The sequence below is a fragment of the Aegilops tauschii genome, chromosome 6 (genome assembly GCF_002575655.3).
Source record: "Aegilops tauschii subsp. strangulata cultivar AL8/78 chromosome 6, Aet v6.0, whole genome shotgun sequence".
NCBI classification, from domain to species: domain Eukaryota; kingdom Viridiplantae; phylum Streptophyta; class Magnoliopsida; order Poales; family Poaceae; genus Aegilops; species Aegilops tauschii.
In genome coordinates this window covers 479,485,401-479,504,065 of record NC_053040.3, presented here as the reverse complement: position 1 = coordinate 479,504,065, position 18,665 = coordinate 479,485,401, and the positions used below count along the sequence as shown (strand labels likewise).

At 50.2% G+C, this 18,665-nt stretch overlaps 2 protein-coding genes across 2 annotated transcripts; one reads left to right on the top strand and one right to left on the bottom strand.

Annotated features, from left to right (window-relative positions):
- Positions 1–915: 915 nt before the first annotated feature.
- On the bottom strand, positions 916–2,815 carry LOC109761768 (cinnamoyl-CoA reductase 1). The gene is made up of 5 exons (XM_020320589.4): positions 2,508–2,815; positions 2,254–2,408; positions 1,975–2,157; positions 1,536–1,888; positions 916–1,449 (listed from the first exon to the last, which is right to left on the bottom strand). The coding sequence occupies exons 1-5, from the start codon at positions 2,668–2,670 to the stop codon at positions 1,266–1,268; spliced, it is 1,038 nt and encodes a 345-aa protein (XP_020176178.1). The 5' UTR covers positions 2,671–2,815; the 3' UTR covers positions 916–1,265.
- A 3,344-nt stretch (positions 2,816–6,159) lies between these two features.
- LOC109761769 (cinnamoyl-CoA reductase 1-like) lies at positions 6,160–18,138 on the top strand. Its single transcript, XM_020320590.3, has 5 exons — positions 6,160–6,322; positions 16,781–16,935; positions 17,025–17,207; positions 17,289–17,623; positions 17,723–18,138. Exons 1-5 carry the CDS (start codon positions 6,160–6,162, stop codon positions 17,904–17,906), a joined length of 1,020 nt encoding a protein of 339 aa, XP_020176179.1. The 3' UTR covers positions 17,907–18,138.
- Positions 18,139–18,665: the final 527 nt, after the last annotated feature.

Genomic DNA, 18,665 nt, shown 5'->3' with positions numbered 1-18,665 from the left:
CCCGTCACTCCCAGAACAATTCCGGACTCCAATACCCTTCGTCCAATATATCGATCTTCACCTCCGGGCCATTCCGGAGTTCCTCGTCACGTCCGGGATCTCATCCGGGACTCCGAACAACCTTCGGTAACCACATACTATTTTCCATAACAACTCTAGCGTCACCGAACCTTAAGTGTGTAGACCCTACGGGTTCGGGAACCATGCAGACATGACCGAGACACCTCTCCGGTCAATAACCAATAGCGGGATCTGGATACCCATATTGGCTTCCACATGTTCCACGATGATCTCATCGGATGAACCACAATGTCGGGGATTCAATCAATCCCGTATACAATTCCCTTTGTCTATCGGTATGTTACTTGCCCGAGATTCGATCGTCGGTATCCCTATACATTGTTCAATCTCGTTACCGGCAAGTCTCTTTACTCGTTCCGTAATGCATGATCCCGTGACTAACTCCTTAGTCACACTGAGCTCATTATGATGATGCATTACCGAGTGGGCCCAGAGATACCTCTCCGTCATACGGAGTGACAAATCCCAGTCTCGATTCGTGCCAACTCAACAAATACTTTCGGAGATACCTGTAGTGCACCTTTATAGCCACCCAGTTACGTTGTGACGTTTGGTACACCCAAAACATTCCTACGGTATCCGGGAGTTGCACAATCTCATGGTCTAAGAAAATGATACTTGACATTAGAAAAGCTGTATGAAACTGTATGGGATTGGATCATCTTGATATGTCGACATAAGTTCCCTTCAATGAGAAAACCAAAACGATAAAACAAAATGAAACAACAGTATCTTTGCCAACTATGGTGGCTATTTGCAATTTACTCTCCCTGTGAGAAATGGAATATAGTAGTACTTGTATGAAATCAGACTTGTAAGACTCGTTCTTCTCCATCGATCCCAAATGACGTTATCATTTATTTGTAAATTACAACATGACAACTTTTACATGTTACATTCTACACTTGCAGAAATACGCCATTCCATGATGAATCCCTAAAATCCTAATATCTTCCTAGGAAAAAGCCTTCTTTTGCTCCTCCTGCTTTACTCTGTTTATCATTGAACCAGAATGACACTATCATCATTCATTACATAATAGTAGTATTTACATGCTACACTTTAAACTTGTAGAAACAGACAATTCGACGTTGAATTTAGAAAGCATGGTTTCTTGTTCATCTTCTTCTTTCGTTCCTGCTTTGCTCGGTTTATTTCATGAGACAGATTTGTCCCGTGGCCTGTTACAAGTAGGCACGCTTTTGTGTTATAGGAAGAACGGGCAGAGGCAAGTGGCCCTTTTTCTGCAAGCACGTCACCGTCTCGTACAAACTTTCCCTCAAAGGAGTGAACTCCAATCCCAGGTCCCTGAGCCTCATGTTAGAGAACTTGTACGGCTTCGCCATGGGCTTGCCGTCGTCTTCACACCTGCCAGACCACGCCAACAAAATCCATGGTGAGCAAGCAAGCAACGCCCAAAATGGAATCAAACAGGTTGGAAGTATCGTACGTACTTGGCGGTTATGTGGTACTGCGGGAAGAGGTCGCCGAGGAGCTGGAGGAAGTGGGCTCGGTGCAGCACGGCGCAGATGCAAAGGTAGCGGCCTCGAGCGTCGGGGTTCTCGTAGACGAGAGCATGCGCACGGGCTACATCGCGGACGTCGGTGTAGGCAGCGACGGCGTTGGGGTAGGTGGGCTTGGTGCCTGTGAGGTAGCGCGCGACGTGGCTGCTGCTGAAGTTGAGCGCCTGCTGCAGCATGGGGCCCATGGTCATGGACGGCACCACCACGGCCAGCTCGAGCCCCCTCTTGGCCGCCTCCTCCATCGCCGTAATCTCCGCCATCATCTTTGCGCAACAGTACAAGTTCTGCAGTGCACATGAGGATTGGTAGGTTCCGTTCAGTCGTGACGGGGCAGAGCAGGCGATCCAGGGGGAAATGAGCTTGTGCTTACCCCTGTGTTTTTGCAGAAGTCGTAGTCGCTCCAGCAGGTCTCGTCGAGCACGGTGTCGGCGCTGCGGTTGGGGTCCATGTGCACGGCGCCGTAAGATGACGTGAACACCACGCGACGCACACCAGCGTCCGCCGCCGCGCTGATCACGTTCCTTGTGCCCTCTATGGCGACCGGCACGAGGTCCTGCAAAAAACCAACAGCACATGTAAGGTAAGTACGCGGCCCTTGCTGGAAGCCTGAAACTTCGAGAAGTGAGGAGAGCAAAGTGAGTGGACTGACGGGGTCGTTGGAGACTGGCGAGGCGACGTGGAAGACGCCGTGGCAGCCGCAGAAGGCGGCGCGGAGGCCGTCGTAGTCGAGGACGTCGGCGCGGCACAGGGTGAGCCTCTCCTGGGCGCCCTCCAGGGCCAGCAGGTGCGCGTTCTTGCAGTCAGCTGGACAAACCACTCCACCATTAGAATACATAAGCCACGGAATTCGGCGAGATCGATCATGGACTGACGCACGGTGTAAGCAACCTGTGACTGACTTACCGGGGTCCCTGGCGGTTCCCCTGACGCGGTAGCCGCGGAGGAGGAGCTCCTTCACGACCCAGGAGCCGATGAAGCCTCCGGCGCCCGTGACGCAGACCAGCTCCTGCTCCGGCTGCCGCTTCTTCATCTCGCCGTTGTCGGAGGCCTTGTCAATGGACGGCATGGTGGATTGGTGGCTGGTGACCACGGTGGTCAGCCGATCGATCTGTGGATGCAAGCTTGCTTCTTCCTAACAAACTACACGGGCTAAAGTATCAGTTTGCGCGTTTGCTTGAGGCTGCTGCTGATCAGTGGATTGAGAGCTTGTGTGTTCTGTCCGGTGAACGTGCTCCACTATTTATACTGGAAAAGCAGCGGCACCGTTGCACGACAGCACAACAAAACTGCGATGCGATGCAATACTACCTCGGCTCGAGTGCGTGCGCAAGTCCAGGGGATGCTGCTGCTCGTTTTGTTTTGTTTATGGAGTGATACAGCCAGCCAGCGACTGAATATTCAGCGGCGTGACCCGGTGGGTGGGTTTGGAGCTCAGCCGACATAGGGCACGGCGCAGATTCCGTTTCCGCGAAGCGAATCCTTCCTACTGCAACGGAAAGGTCCACGACCTCGCGCGTCATCGTTGCATGACAAAACCTATGCTTGGTAGTACTATTGAAATGTCCTGGATTTGAATTTCCTCTCTGGTAAAGGTGTCTTTTTAATAGACAATATATCAAGTTTGTGGAGAAATACATTACATCTACTCCTTCCATTTCTAAATATATGTCTTTTAACAGATTTCAATATGAACCACATACGAATGTATAATGACTTATATTGAAATGTCCTGGATTTGACTTCCCCCTCTGGTAAAGGTGTTTTTTTAATAGACATATATCAAGTTTGTGTAGTAGAATGCCAAACATATATCATTAGATTCATCATAAGATGTACTTTCTTATTTTATGCATTTCCTATTGTGGATATAAATATCCATGTGTTGCGACCGCGGTGGCTGCTTGCACGACCATAGTGAATCGGGGTGATGCGATGGCTGTGACCGCACGCTGTGAGCATGACCGTCATGTGCTGGAACCGGCTGGCGGCGATGCTATTTGCGTGAGTACGTGATTTTGGAACCGGTCGTCGGTGATACTGCGACCCGTGTGCCGGAGTTGGTTGACGGTGATGTTGCTCTTAGGAGTGCGCGATGCTGGAATCGGTCGGAGGTGATGATGTGTGCTCGCTAGCAAGGCATGCCGTGAGCGCGGCGTCGGGTTGCTGCAAGCTCGCGGGCAAGCGGCAAGCACGACACCGGGTTGATGTGACCGGCTGAGGACTCTCATGCTACTGACGACTCACAATGTTGCAAGCTATCGATGAGGAGGAAACACAACCGGCGATGCTACAATCCGCTGACGACCGACAACGAGGACGATGGGAGGGGCACAAAGTGTCAGCAACAACAACGTTAAGCGGGGACACATACGACGGGCCGATGCTAAGAGTCCGCTTTCGGCCGGTGTCTATTTTTTGTATCATAGAGGAGGTTGCGAGGCGAAGGAACGACAACACGATCCAAGTGTTCAAAAAGAAAAAGAGACAACATGATCCGACGATCACTAGTGTGCTAATCATATGACTCACAAGGGACCGATCGTAGGATGGGATCAGTTGGTCAACGCGTAGCAGTAACCTCTCAAATTTGGATTTAAAATTTTGTAGCACAATGGTTTCTAAACTACTCCCTTCGTTCTACTCCCTCCGTTCGGAATTACTTGTCTTGAAAATAGATGTATCTAGAACTAAAATACGTCTAGATACATCCATTTCCGCGACAAGTAATTCCGAACGGAGGGAGTATAATGTAAGTGTTAAAAAAGGTCTTATATTATGGGACTGATGAAGTATTATTTTTAGCATACCTGATTTTAAATCGGCTGCTGGGTACCGTCAGATGCTCCACGACCCCCCGGTGCACCTACGCGTGGTGGACTTGAGCTGCGCCCGCAGGAAAAAGATTGGCAGGAACGAGCTGCCGACAACAGAGAGACACGGGCCGGGGTGACAGCCCACCGGAGCTAGCCCACGCGGGAGGAGCAGCACGAGTTGCTTCTTTGCTTCTCCTCCACTGACGCAAGCAAGATGCCGTCAAATTAAGCACGCCAGAACAGAACAAAGCACGTTCTGGAATCTCAAACATGGGGCAGTACCATCACGATACCAGCCGCTTCCCGAGCATATGCCGGCTGCTGGAAGTGAGGCAGTCAACTCGACTCGTGAATATCCTGCGTATCGGCCTGACTGTTTTGATAAACTGAGGGGATAACATATATTGTGCGTGGTTAGGACTCAGTCGAATTAAGTCTCGATCAAGTGGTATAACATGTAAAAAAAACTATAGTTATTTTTTAATACGGATCTCAAAGTAATATCTCATGAGCATAACATCGACTGAGACATAACCAAGTTTCAGTCGTCTGAGATTTAACAACATTGTATAATATTGCCTTCTCATTAGTTTGAAGAAGAACAAAGTCCGAAGAAGCTTCCGGGTTCCATCTTGGTGCCTACAAGTCTATTTAAGTGTTAATGGGAGACTGCCAAAATTGCACCATTCTAGTATGTTACCAGTGTTCAGTTCTGTGTGATGGCTTTCCGGTGCTCACTAAAGGTATCTTCAATACAAATGGTCCAGTTTAACGCTCTATACGTCGGTTGACACACCTGAATATTTTTCTGGTGTAATTGTTAAGCTCTCATTTGTCCATGCATGTAGTCATGATTTTCAAAATTGTCTAGTCACATGCATATGATTGATGTGACAAAGTGAGAAAGAAAAAAGGTGATTCAAGGTGTGCCATATCTGACGTGGCAGACTGCTAGAACACCTTCGTATCCTTCCCACATATCGACCGGATTTAAGGAGTGTGAGACAACCGTGCATATAGGAATGATTTAAGGCTCTAGTTGATTTTCTTTTTACTCTCTCTCCTGTTCGTGCACATTCCAAATGTTCCGCCGAGACATATAGGAATGATTTAAGGCCCATGCGAATTTCCACTCGAAGACGAGGCTTAAACATCATCTCACAAGCAAACATAGCAAATGAAATGTCCAATAAAGCTAGACCCATTGCAAGAGGTAAACACGTATAATTCTTCGGCGGCAAACGTGTTCCAAATTTTCAGAAATTCAAATCCAGGACGCAGAAGCATTTTGGTAGCACTGAGCGGAGAAACCAGCATAGCTTTGGTCGTGCAACGTTGACGCGCCAGGTGGTGGAGCTTTTCCGTGGCAGGAGGAAGGATTCCTCTCCGCGATTCCACCTCCGCGCCCAGGCCGGTCCGAAGCCACCCATCGGGTCCGTCGGCGCTGCACCCGCCGCTGAATATTCATTCAGTCGCTGTATCGCTCCATAATTGAAAGCGACGGCCCTCTGTTTTACTTCCCGCAAAGATGTAGCCGAGCTCCCCCTCCGCCTCCCTGCTCACGGCTAGTATCGCACCGCAGTTTTGTCGTGTGCCCGCCCGGTACGGTGCAAGTACCAGCCTACCGGCCAGTATAAATGGTGCCGCAGACTGAATGTACAGACCACACATCGACCCTGCAGTCAACTAGCAAATCTTTCTTGCGTCCACACATCCACCGACCACCGTGCTCGTCAGTCACCATGCCGTCGATTGACAAGGCCACCGACAACGGCGAGCTCAAGCAGCGGCAGCCGGAGCAGGAGCTGGTCTGCGTCACGGGGGCCGGAGGCTTCATCGGCTCCTGGGTCGTCAAGGAGCTCCTCCTCCGTGGCTACCGCGTGAGAGGAACCGCCAGGGACCCTGGTAAGCACACCATCCATGATCTCGCCGAGTGTTGTGGTGCCTTTTTTTTTGAAACGGAGGTAAAAGCTTTACCTCATCTCATTAAAAAGAACGGTGACGCTAAATCTCAGTCGACTGAGTCTCAGTCAACGTGTCAGCCGTATGATTATTACTTGCTTTAAGATTCGTGTTGGAGAGTTGGTTGTTTTGTTTTCAGCCTGCTAAGGAGAGTGTCCAGCCCGGTTCTCTGTTTGTCTGTGTCTTCCGTTGTTTGGGCCGTTTTTTGTTTTCGCGTTGTGACTTTGTCGTGCAGGTCTTTCTCATTTTGTTTTTTTTTTCAGGCCGCATCTCAATGTGTGTTTTTAGGCTGTTGTTGTATCGTTCTTTGTCTTTTCTTTTTCTTCATTTTCCTCCCTTTTTCATTTTATCTATCATTTGTATGTCTTTTCTTTTCCCATTTTTCTTTCTTTTGTTATTATTTTTTATTGTCCCATTTTTAGTTTATTTTTTTGTCCTTTTTAGCTTTCATTATTTTAACGGACTCGCTAAATCTCAGTCGACTGAGATTTAGTAAAGTCTCAGTCGACGCGCCATCCGTCGGATCTTTGTTTGCTTCAAGATTCGCGCTGGAAGTGGGTTATCTTGTTTCAGCATGTGTAACACGTGTGTCCAGCCCGTTTGTTTGTTTGTTTGTCGGGCTTCTTTGTGTCAGAGGACATGGGAGGTTTTCTCGGTGGGTTGTTCGCTGGGCTGGGTTGGCGTTCCTCTGATCTCTCTTTTTTTAGCCGTCATACTGTAGATCTGAGAGTGGTGTTCCTCCGATTTCTTCTGTTTGTTGGTTGGAGTAGGTTGTTTTAAGTAGAGATTAGTAGTTATCTTCATTTTTCCCATTCGAGGGGGATTTGTTTGTTCCAGTAGTTTGGACAAAGCGCAGATTAATAGTTTCTTTTTTACCAGTAGTCAAAATATACTTTGGATCAACAAAGGTTAGTGAGTTTTATTTCCATTTCCCCATTCTTAGCAGAGGATCAACAGAGGTCTAGTATTTTCAAACAGAGTTTGTAGTAATTTCAAATAGAAACGTTTCTTTGTTTTAAATGCAATAGAATTTGTTGTTAGTCAATGCAGAGTTCTGTTAGTTTTCAAGTAGACATTCTAGAGGTATGCATGTATGTTTGTTTTTCCGTCTAGTTTTTGAAATGTTTCTTTTTGATAGTAGCAGAATTTGTTTGTTAGTCAACAAAATATGTTCATTTTCAATTTTTGTGACCACATCCTGTTAATATATCCACTTATACAGAAGAAATAATCCACTTATGCATATTTTTGTTAGTAATTGTTTCTTTTTTTTTATCATCTATGCATATATGTTTTCTTTTTCATATCCTAGTTAAGAAACCGTTGTTTGCTTGTCTGGTCATAAAATATGTCATTTTCATATCCTTGTTAACATCTTCGTGTTGTTAGTTTTTTTTATGCGCTCAGGCGATGGTCTGTGAAGTTTGCTTGAGTCATTGCAAGCACAAGAACATGGGTAGCGGTTGGCATCTATTTATGGGAGGAATTTAAAAACACAACGGTAACTCAATAACTTTCAGCGGTAACTGAAACTGACCATTGTTTTGCTAGTGGGCGGGAGAGGGGGGTAGTTGCATGTTTGAGACTAGGCATGCAACTGCAAGTGCATGTCTGCCCACCCGACCGCAACTAACCTTTTTGTTATGTCGCAGGACAACGGGAAAGGAGGGGTAGTTGCATGTCTGACACTAGGCACGCAACTGCAAGCATCACCACCAACTGCAATTGCATGTCTACCCACCTAGCTGCAACTGACTTTTGTTTGGTCGAAGAGAGGCGGGAGAGGGGCAGTTGCATGTCTGACACTAGGCATGCAACTAAAGTGTCGCCTTGAATGTAACTGCATGTCTACCTAGACGACTTGCAACTGACCTTTTGTTTTGTCGGTAGGCCGTGGGAGTGGGGGTTGTTGCATGTCTGACGCTAGGCATGCAACCGCAAGTGTCGCCCCCGACTGCAACTGCATGTCTATCCACCCGACTGTAACTATCCTTTTGTTTTCTCGGTGAGCAGTCGGGGAGGGGGAGTTGCATGTCTGACACTGGGCATGCAACTGCAAGTGTCGCCCTCGACTATAACTGCATGTCTACCCACCCGACTGTAACTATCCTTTTTGTTTTCTCGGTGAGCAGTCGGAGAGGGGAGCGGGGAGTTGCATGTCTGACACTAGGTATGCAACTGCAAGCGTCTCCCTCGACTGCAACTACATGTCTACCCACCCGACTGCAACTGACTTTTTTTATTATGTCAGATGACGACGGGAAAGGGGGCAGTTGCATGTTTAACACTACGCTCGCAACTGCAAGCGTTGTACCCAACTGCAATTGCATGTCTACCAATCCAACTGCAACCGACCTTTGTTTTGTCAGCTGGCGGTGAGAGAGGGGGCAGTTGCATGTCGGCCACTAGGCATGCAATTGCAAGTGTCGCCCCCTACTGCAGCTGAACTTTGTTTTGTTGGAGGGTGCCGAGAGAGGTAGGGGAAGTTGCATGTCTAACACTTGGCATACAACTACAAGTGTCACCCTCGACTGCAATTGCATGTCTACCCATCCGGCTGCAACTGACCTTTTTTACGTTGTAGGGCGGCGGGAGAGGGGCCGGTTGCATGTCTGACACTAGGTACGCAACTGCAAGCGTCGCTCCCAACTGCAACTTAATGTCTAACCATCCGACTGCATCTGACCTTCATTTCCCCATAGGCGGGCAGGAGAGGGGGCACAGTTGCATACTTGACACCAGGCATGCTTTTGTGGGTTGGGCAGGTGTTCAAGCACGCATTTTTGTTTTGTTTTTTGTTCTTTTTGTCATTGCTTTGTGTTGCATTCGCGCTGGATTGTTCCCCAGCTTCGTTCCTATTTTCTTTTTTTCTTTTCCCCATTTTTCTGTTTTCTATTAGTTTTTATTTTTTTCAAAAATATTACCACCTATTTGCACATACATCGGTCACACACAATTGCATGTAAATTAAATCGCGCGTAATTACATGTCTACTATCGGTGTGGAACTTTTTTTCTTTTCATGTCTGTCATTAAACACACCATTGCAAGTGTCACTCCCGACTGCAGTTGCATGTCTTCAACGTGACTGCAACTCAGTGATGTTTTTGTCAGGAGGGGGACAGTTGCATATCATCCACTAGACACAGTGTAGCTGCGACTACAACTACATGTCTTTCAAAGTGCAACTTTTGTGGTGTTATTATTATTATTATTATTATTATTATTATTATTATTATTATTATTATCACTACTACTATTATTATCATATTTATTTTTTCTGCCTATTTTATTTTGTTGTCGTATTTTTAGTTATTTTCTGTTTTGGTAAACACACCATGAACATTTTTTTAATATACATGATGTTTAAAAAAAATATTTGTTTCAACACATGATGAATAATTTAAAAAATAAACAAGCACTTTTTTCCAAAATATTACTATAAATGTAAACAAAGCTTTCAGTTCTTTTTTATGGTGAAGCAATAACTGATTTTTCAAAGAAAATAAACATTTAACAAACAAAAGCAAAAACAGAAAAACCAAACAAAAAACAACAAAAGGCCGGATGGTAGGAAAATCATGCAAACGGCTAAGATTACTACTTGTTTTTGAGACATCTAAGGCTACTACTGGCCCTCACCGTAAAAAAAAAGTTAACTACTGGCCCGGCCAGTCTGCGAGAACGAGCAGCATCTACAAAAACTCTCGATAGTCAAAAAATCGCTGGCCCAAAAGCACACAACAACTGGAAAAATGAAGGCATTAGGCTGCAATAACACGGCCGGCCCAGCAACAGTAGAAAAAAGTACAAGACTTAATAAGAAACTAAAATGGGCTGGGCTACTGTTGGATGATGTCATCTGACTTAGACTTCGCGAAGTCTCAGTCGACTGAGACCTAGACAAACCCTAAAAAGAAGGGGAGTAACAGAGTAACAAAGGTCGTATGCAGGGCCGGGCCCACAGTGGTGCCAAAAGTGCGGCCCGCACAGGGCCCAAAATTCTGAGGGGCCCCAATTTTTATACAGACCTAGTATTAAAAAGAAAAAACTAAGCGCTATTGGGCCTTGTGACGCTGGAGTTGGGCTGGAGAGACGACGAGGCCATCGATCGAGCGCACTCCTCGTCCTACCGCTACAGGGATCAGGATTCCCTAAAAAATAGCTATAGGATCGGGATCGGCAACTGGCAACTCTCGAATCGATCGTGCCTACAGGAACCGAAGAAACGTCGCCTCCTGGACTTGGAGACGTACAGGCAACAAGCGCATAATCGCAGTTTGGCCCTCATCTCAAGTTCTCAATGTGTACTTCAAAAAATAGAGGGAAAAGCCCATAGTAAAAGCCCACTAGCGGCCAGTCGACAACGTAATCTTCGATCTAGTCTCCTCGACTCCGTTCTTTCGTCCGTAATTAGCGTATTATCTAACTCTGCCCTTGCCACACGTCTAACTCTGATCTCCCTACTACCTACTCTGCTTCTCACAATGTAGCAGATAGCAAGGTACTTCACTGCTTCAGCCAACAAACCAGCAGGTTAGCACATCACACTATATTAATTTCTCTTGATTCTCATCTCATATATGCGTCCTGGGAATTATCCTGATGCAAATTATCCTGTATGAGCTCCTATTTGTGATGTAAAAATTCCTATGCCAACCATATGAGTTTAGAATTCAGAAATTAAAATTCCTCTGCCAAACAACACAAAAGTTAATTCGTTTTCTAAGCTGACTTGCTTCTGAAACTGAGATTCCTCAACTATGAGGAGTGAAAACGCTGCCAAGCACCATTTAGATTAATTCGTTTTCTTATTGAATTGTCAACGTACTGAAAATGTTAATGAAGCTGGTGTGCAAGTTCTCAACCTTGTTCTCGATAATTATATTTTGTACTGGATTTTTTATCCATACTTGGCTTGGCCCCCTATACCCAAATCCTGGCTCCGCCCCGCCTCGTCCCTCGTCATTACTCATTAGATCAATTGGATCATCGGAATTTGGATAGGTATGACTTTTTTTTATATGTCCAATTGTTATGTAAGACATTATATTATGTACATTATACATTATATATATACACATTATAATAGCTTGTTAGTTCATTTTTTTGTGAGATAGGGCCCCATTTTTTAGTTTCGCACAGGGCCCTAAATTTTGCCGGCCCGGCCCTGGTCTTATGAGGGTCATTACTCCTCCACAAATGAAAATTTAGCCTACTCCCGCGGCATCAAAGAACCCAAGTGCCTAGCCCCGGCGATGATCCAGTTCTTCGCCTCTGCCTTAATGCCTTCGACCACCACAGATGGCAGCCTACAAGTTTGCTGAAAAACTCTTGCGTTTCTCTCTTTCCAGACCTTCCAAGAAACAAGCATGATAAGAGAAGACACCGCTTTCTTCCTATGACCACGAGTGAGAACCACCGAAGTCCACCACTCGCTGACCGAGGATATACCGGTCCATGCCGCTACATCCAACTCCGGCGCGTCCACCCAAGCTCTGACCGCATTCCAAATTCGAGTGGAGTACCTACATTTGAAGAGGAGATGCGCCGCGGTCTCCGGTTCCCTCTTGCAAAGCTGGCATAAGTTGCAGTTTGGCCAACCCCTCCGCTGAAGACGATCGGCGGTCCAGACCCTATCCTTGATAACAAGCCAGGCAAAGCATTTGCACTTAGGTGGTGCCCAACTATTCCACACCATCTTGGGCATGGGTGAGATGATAGAGCCCTCGAACTGGGCCTTGTACGCCGAGGCCGCTGAGTAGTGCCCATTGGCGGTGAGGTTCCATCTGATGTCATCGGCAATGTTGTCATGCAAGTGCACCTCTTGAATCTTCTCCCAGAGGCCGCAAAATTGCTCGATGTGCTCCACCGAGAGGCCTCCCAAAAGGTTGATCCACCAGATCCAATTGTTTTCAAGCAAGGCCTCCTTTACAGATTTGTTCTTGTTGGCAGAGATCTCGAAGACCATAGGTGTGAGATCTTTGGGCTTCTTTCCATTGAGCCACGGGGAATGCCAAAATTGGACCTTCCGACCATCCCCCACAGTGATGGTCGTCGCAGCGTAGAAGAGGGCTCTGTCAGTGGAGTCACAAGGGTTTCCGTACCCCACCCACGCCCGATGCGGCTCCTTCCACTCATACCAAAGCCAACGCATGCGCAGTGCCCGAGCATACATGCGGAAGTCAAGGATACTGAGTCCACCAAGACGCTTAGGCCTGCAAACCAACCGCCAGCTGACCTTGCACTGTCCTCCAGACACTTTGTCCGAGCCCGACCAAAGGAAGGCTCTCTCGATGCCCACAAAGGCGAAGATAGTTCCCTCCGGCAGCTTCAAGGCCGTGGCATGGAAGGTGGCAATGGAAGAGAGCACCGACTTGACTAACTCAGACCTGCCTACCGCAGTGATGAGGCGACCCTGCCATGGCACTAGCTTACCAGCTGCCTTATCCACGAGGTGCTGCAGGTCGATCTTCCTTAATCGATGGATCGAGAGAGGTAGGCCGAGGTAGCGCATGGGGAAGTTGGAGCGAGCTGCAGGGAAGCACTGTAGGACATCGTCAAGGTCGATTTCAGAGCATCGAATTGGAGCCACCGTGGTTTTTCCCAGATTTGTCACGAGGCCGGTGACGTCCCCAAAGCCTTCAAGGAGGGAAGTAAGCTGCTGGATATCTTCCTTGAAAGGGGCAACCAAGATTGCAGCATCGTCAGCATATAAGGAGGTGCGCATGCAGATAGCTCTCCCCCCGACCCGGTGTAGCTTGCCCTGCCTCGTGGCGGTGTCAAGGATGCTCTGAATAAGGTCGATTGCCAGGACGAAAAGCAACGGCGAGAGCGGGCCACCCTGGCGGAGACCCTTCCCATGCCAGATAGGCTCACCCGGAACACCATTAAGCTGGACTCTGGAGGATGACGTGTGAAGAAGAGCGGCCAACATATCTCTGAAACGCGTCGGGAAGCCGCGGCGGCGCAAAAGCTCCAACAGGTAGTCCCACCGCACAGAGTCGAAGGCATTTCTAATGTCCAACTTAAACAGGAGCGTAGGCTTCTTGAGACGGTGCATCCTTCTCGCCATGTTGCGCACATACATAAAATTATCATGGATGCTTCTAGATTTGATGAAAGCAGTCTGGGAGCGGGAGATGAGCGTATGCATGAAAGGGGCAAGTCGGGAAGCCATCATCTTTGCCACAGCGTGAATGAGGCTAATTGGCCTAAAATCTGAGATGCATTCCGCCCCATCCTTTTTTGGGATGAGCACAATGTTTGCCGTGTTGACCCACTGGAAGTGCTCTGTCCGGAGGTTTGAGAAACCGTTTACTACGGCCATGAGGTCTGCCTTGATCGTTTCCCAACAGGCTTTGAAAAAGGCGCCCGTGAAGCCGTCTCGGCCAGGGGCTTTATCCTTGGGCATGTCCCCAATTGCGTCCAGCACCTCCTTCTCTTCGAAAGGCTCAGCCAAGCTAGTCAATTCGCATTGGGCAAACTCAAACCTATCCCAGTTGAAGTCCTTCTCAGGCCGAGCATCCTTGCAAAGCATGGTCGAGAAGTGGTCATGCGTCACCGCTGCTTTGTCTTCATGAGTCGTTACCCAGCCCGTCCCTTTTCACAGGCGTTTGATGAAGTTCTTTCTTCTTCTGGCATTAACCTTTAGATGAAAAAACTTGGTGTTGGCATCGCCCTCCTTCAAATTGGTAATCCGTGAAGCCTGCCGCTTTCTAGCTCTCTCTAGCACAGCAAGGCCAATCACTCTTCTTTTCAGTCTCAATCTCAACTCCCACTCCTCCGGAGAAAGTGGCCGAAAGTCCAACCTGAGAATGATCTCCTGGGCCATGGTGAGCTGCAGCTTTGCATCTGAGAAGAAACCGTTGCTCCAATGCCGGAGGGCTACCCCGGTGCGCCGAAGTTTCTCAGCAAAGATCCGGCATGGCTCCGAGTGCACGGTAGGCTTGGCCCAAGTCTCAGCCACCACCTGCCTGAACCCCGGAAGCTTGATCCAGAAGTTCCCGAACTTGAATTTGCGGGGGCGCTTAGGGCCACAGTCGCTGGACAGGAACAATGGGCAGTGGTCAGAGAGTGAGGTCGCCATGGCGGAAAGCACATGAGAACCAAAATGGAGGTCCCACTCAGGGTTGCAGAAAAAACTATCTAACTTGCAGAGGGTGGGGTCAATGCGCTCGTTGCTCCATGTGAACTTGCGGTTCTGAAGATGGATCTCTTTTAGCTCACAAGCGTCCAAGGTGCTACGGAAACGGTTTATGCGCGAGGTGTTAGCGTTCCGCTTGTTCTTATCCTTTGCTCTATAAATCTGGTTGAAATCCCCGTTCACCAGCCACAGGTGCCCCGCTGCCGGCTTCTGCGCCACAATTTCCGCGAAGAAGTCATCCTTACGGCTGCTATTCGTTGGCCCATAGACAGTTGTCAGCTTGAAGGAGACCTCAGTGTGGACCAGCCTGATCGTCGCGGATAGATGGAACTCTCCAACGGTGATGTCCGAAGCTTCGATGCTATCTCCGTTCCAAAGCAAAATGATGCCGCCCCTCATGCCCACAGCAGGCAGAGTTGCGAAGTTCTTGAGTCTGAATCCCCCAAGGAAGACAGTAGTAGCGTCATCGAGGTTTGCTAATTTAGATTCTTGGATGCACAGGAGATTACAGGGAGAGGCGTTGATGGTCTCATGCACAGTTGCTCTACGATCTGGGCAGTTCAGTCCCCTGACGTTCCAGCTAATAACATGCAGGTTGTGCTCTAACATGGCTAAGCAGTTGACATCATAGAGCAGTCTCCCGTCCACAGCAGCCCGGCGTGGCTGCAGCAGTACCAGGATAGGAGAAAGGGTGCCATGTAGAGCAGACACCAGGAGCATAAACTCAAAGAACAAGCGTTGATCATCATGGAGTAGCACAGACAACAACGACAAACAAAGCAACTCATGGGCAACCAACATGGCGCACCAACACCCACACACATGCAGATAGTCTTGGCTAACATGGAATCTAAATTAAACTCTGAGAAGACGCCGCTGTTAACGCTTCAGACAGCAGCCGTGCAGTCCACCTGCTCGGACCCCTCGTGGTCCAAGCCATCAGCACCGCCGTGCTCGATCAGCGCTTCTTCAACGGCCGTCGCAAGGTCGCAGTCCAACCGGAAAAGGGCGCGGAGCGTGCCAATGGCAATAGGGGGGAGTTGGCCCCTGAAAAGTTCAGTAAACTTGGTGATTGCTTCCTCCGTGACTTGGGTTCCATCGCTCACAATTCCAACCCTGCGGCAGAGGATCAGCTCGCCATTTTTGCCACGGGTGTGGCCCTGCTCTTGGCGTGTAGACGAGCACTTCGACGATTGAGGGAGAAGCCTGGAGCCAGGGTCTTCCTCCTGGCCTTGGGCGCCACTTGCCTGGGTGCAACCGGTGTTGGCAGCAGTGGGGACCTTCTCCTGATGAAGATCGGCGTTGGGCTTGCAGCATCTGGACTCGGCGTCGGGGCCGTCACCAGGATCGGGGTGGCGAGGATTGGCGTCGTGTCTGAAGGCTCATGCGAGGGAGGTGGGGCTGGTGAGCATGGCAGGTGCACAAGAGTGGAGGGAGACCTTGCTGCTGCCTCAATCGCAACAGCACAGCGCATCCCACCTCCGGGGGATCCTTGAAGCAGCGACACTGGCTGCTCCTGTCCGGCAGCGGAAACCAGAGCAGAGGAGGTCTTGGGGGGCGAGGAGGCGAGCGCCGCAGCCGCAGACGAGGGGGTGACCACGGCGGAAGCCTAGCGACCACCCAGGCAAGCACAGGCCGCCATCTTGATGCGCCAAGCAAGCCTGGCCACAGGGGAGCGTCGGCCTTGAGGACTGCGCGCCATGGTTCTGGAGCTTCGGCGGCGAGAGGAGATCGGGGAACGAGCACGGCGACGTCGGCCTGAGACGGGGATGACCGAGCCGTCAGGAAGAATCTTCTCGCGGTTGAGGTCGATGCGTCTTCCATTGTCCTCAGTCGCATGTCCACGGCGACGGCCATCTTCACGTCCATAGCCCCTCCTGTCTTCATGGCGCTCGTCGCCCTCCCTGCGGTCAGCAGCTCTTGATCGGCTGCGGAAGAACCTGTCCCGCAAGGAGCCTTGCCGATCGTCATGGCGCCCACGGCGCCCGCCGTCACGGTCATGGTTGTCGTCGCGGCGGTCGCGGTCGTCGTCGTCGCGGCGCCGGCCGACATTGCTTCCGCCATGCGCGTCGCGCCGACGGTCGCGCAGAGCAGCCTCCCCATCAACAATCCCGTGGATCCAGTCAAACTCAGATGAGCTACGGGCCTTGGCAGGTGCACGACCATCAGCATCAGGGGTCCAGTCCTCATGACGGTCGTGTTGTGGTGCTTGATCAGCTCATCTAATGGCGCGCGCTTTTGCATTGGTTTGTGAAGCTGACCGCAAGAACGCGCACCTGCTGGCGCTGGAGGGGGCCGAGGAGAGGCTCACCCTGTGCCGCGCCGACGTCCTCAACTACGACGGCCTCCGCGCCGCCTTCCGTGGCTGCCGCGGCGTTTTTCACATCGCCTCGCCTGTCTCCAACGACCCCGTCAGTACACAAACTTTGCTCTGCTCACTTATTTTAGTTTCAGCAAGGGCCGCGTACTTACATGTTACATGTGCTGCCGGTTTTTGCAGGACCTCGTGCCGGTCGCCGTTGAGGGCACCAGGAATGTGATGAGAGCTGCGGCGGACGCTGGCGTGCAGCGCGTGGTGTTCACTTCGTCCTACGGCGCTGTGCACATGGACCCCAACCGCAGCCCCGACGCCGTGCTCGACGAGACGTGCTGGAGCGACTACGACTACTGCAAAAACACAGGGGTAAGAATCCTCTGCTCCATCGCACCCGATCTTTCTAGCCGGTGAACTGAGCACACTTACCGTCCCTCTTGTGCATTGCAGAACATGTACTGCTGCGCTAAGATGATGGCGGAGATCACGGCGACGGAGGAGGCGGCCAAGAGGGGCCTAGAGCTGGCGGTGGTGGTGCCGTCTATGACCATGGGCCCCATGCTGCAGCAGTCACTCAACTTCAGCAGCAGCCATGTCGCCCGCAACCTCACCGGCGCCAAACCCACCTACCCTAACGCCGTCGCCACCTACACCGACGTCCGTGACGTCGCCCGAGCCCATATCCTCGTCTACGGCCGGTACCTCTGCATCGGCGCCGTGCTGCACCGTGCACACTTCCTCCAACTCCTCAGCGACCTCTTCCCGCAGTACCACATAACCGCCAAGTAAGTACGAGCACAACATGATCGATCTTATTTCAATGTGTTCTATTCGATTTTGGGCGTTGCTTTGCTTGCTCACCGTGGAATTCATTGGGGCGGCAGGTGTGAAGATGACGACAAGCCCATGGCGAAGCCGTACAAGTTCTCAAACCTGAGGCTGAGGGAGCTGGGGTTGGAGTTCACTTTGTTGAGGCAAAGCTTGTACGAGACAGTGACGTGCTTGCAGAAAAAGGGCCACCTGCCTCTCCCCATTGTTCCCATAGCACAGAAGCGCGCGTACTTGTAACACGGCAGGACAGGGGACAAGCCCATCTGATAAAACAACAAGACAACAAGAGCAAAGCTGCAGCAACAAAAGAAAATACTGTTAATTGTGTATTTCTACAAAGCAAAGTGTGGCATGTAAATAGAACTAAAATCACGACGAGTACTTTGGAACTGAGGGGGCATTATTTATTTTGTAATGAATGTACTTCTACCCATTATTAATAAATTCTTCTTCCCAGAAAAAAAAGAAAGAATGATATCGTAATTTGGGATCAATAGAGAAAATTGTGTCTTGCTCTTGCAAGTAGCCCTGACCCCCGCGTCGCCAACCCCTGGCGACACGGGGGGCGATCCACCACCGCCGGCCCTAGGCCTCCGCTCTAGTCTCCCCCCTCCTGCCGCCGGCCGAGGCCACGCCGGCGTAGTCTGGCCAATGACGGTGGCGGCGGGGTCTCCCCCCTCGCGCGGTGATGGCGATCTCATGTCGGCGGCGGCGGCTCATGGCTCGGCGGTGCACCGGCGGCAAGGAGCAGCGGGCGCCCGGCGGCGAGTGTGACGGCAGCGGCAGCGCAGGCGCGTTCCCCCCGCGGTTGAGGAGCACCTGTGGCGGCGCCCCAGATCGCGGGCCTCACCTTGCCCAGATGGGATTCGGCGGGCCGGCAGATCTGGAGGGCGTCTACAGGCGGGCATGGTGGGCCTGACAGCGCTGGCTTAGGCACCGTGGTGGTGCTGTGGCCAGTCAGGCGGCGGCGGCCTGGATCCATCGTCCAGTCCCAGT

Excerpts from the sequence above, each read along its gene's own strand:
- LOC109761768 (XM_020320589.4), bottom strand. The coding sequence starts at position 2,670 with ATGCCGTCCATTGACAAGGCCTCCGACAACGGCGAGATGAAGAAGCGG. Across the intron at positions 1,889-1,974 it reads ACTTCTGCAAAAACACAGGG|AACTTGTACTGTTGCGCAAA; the intron begins GTAAGCACAAGC and ends TGTGCACTGCAG. Across the intron at positions 1,450-1,535 it reads CAGTACCACATAACCGCCAA|GTGTGAAGACGACGGCAAGC; the intron begins GTACGTACGATA and ends GTGGTCTGGCAG.
- LOC109761769 (XM_020320590.3), top strand. The coding sequence starts at position 6,160 with ATGCCGTCGATTGACAAGGCCACCGACAACGGCGAGCTCAAGCAGCGG. Across the intron at positions 16,936-17,024 it reads CGCCTGTCTCCAACGACCCC|GACCTCGTGCCGGTCGCCGT; the intron begins GTCAGTACACAA and ends CGGTTTTTGCAG. Across the intron at positions 17,624-17,722 it reads CAGTACCACATAACCGCCAA|GTGTGAAGATGACGACAAGC; the intron begins GTAAGTACGAGC and ends TTGGGGCGGCAG.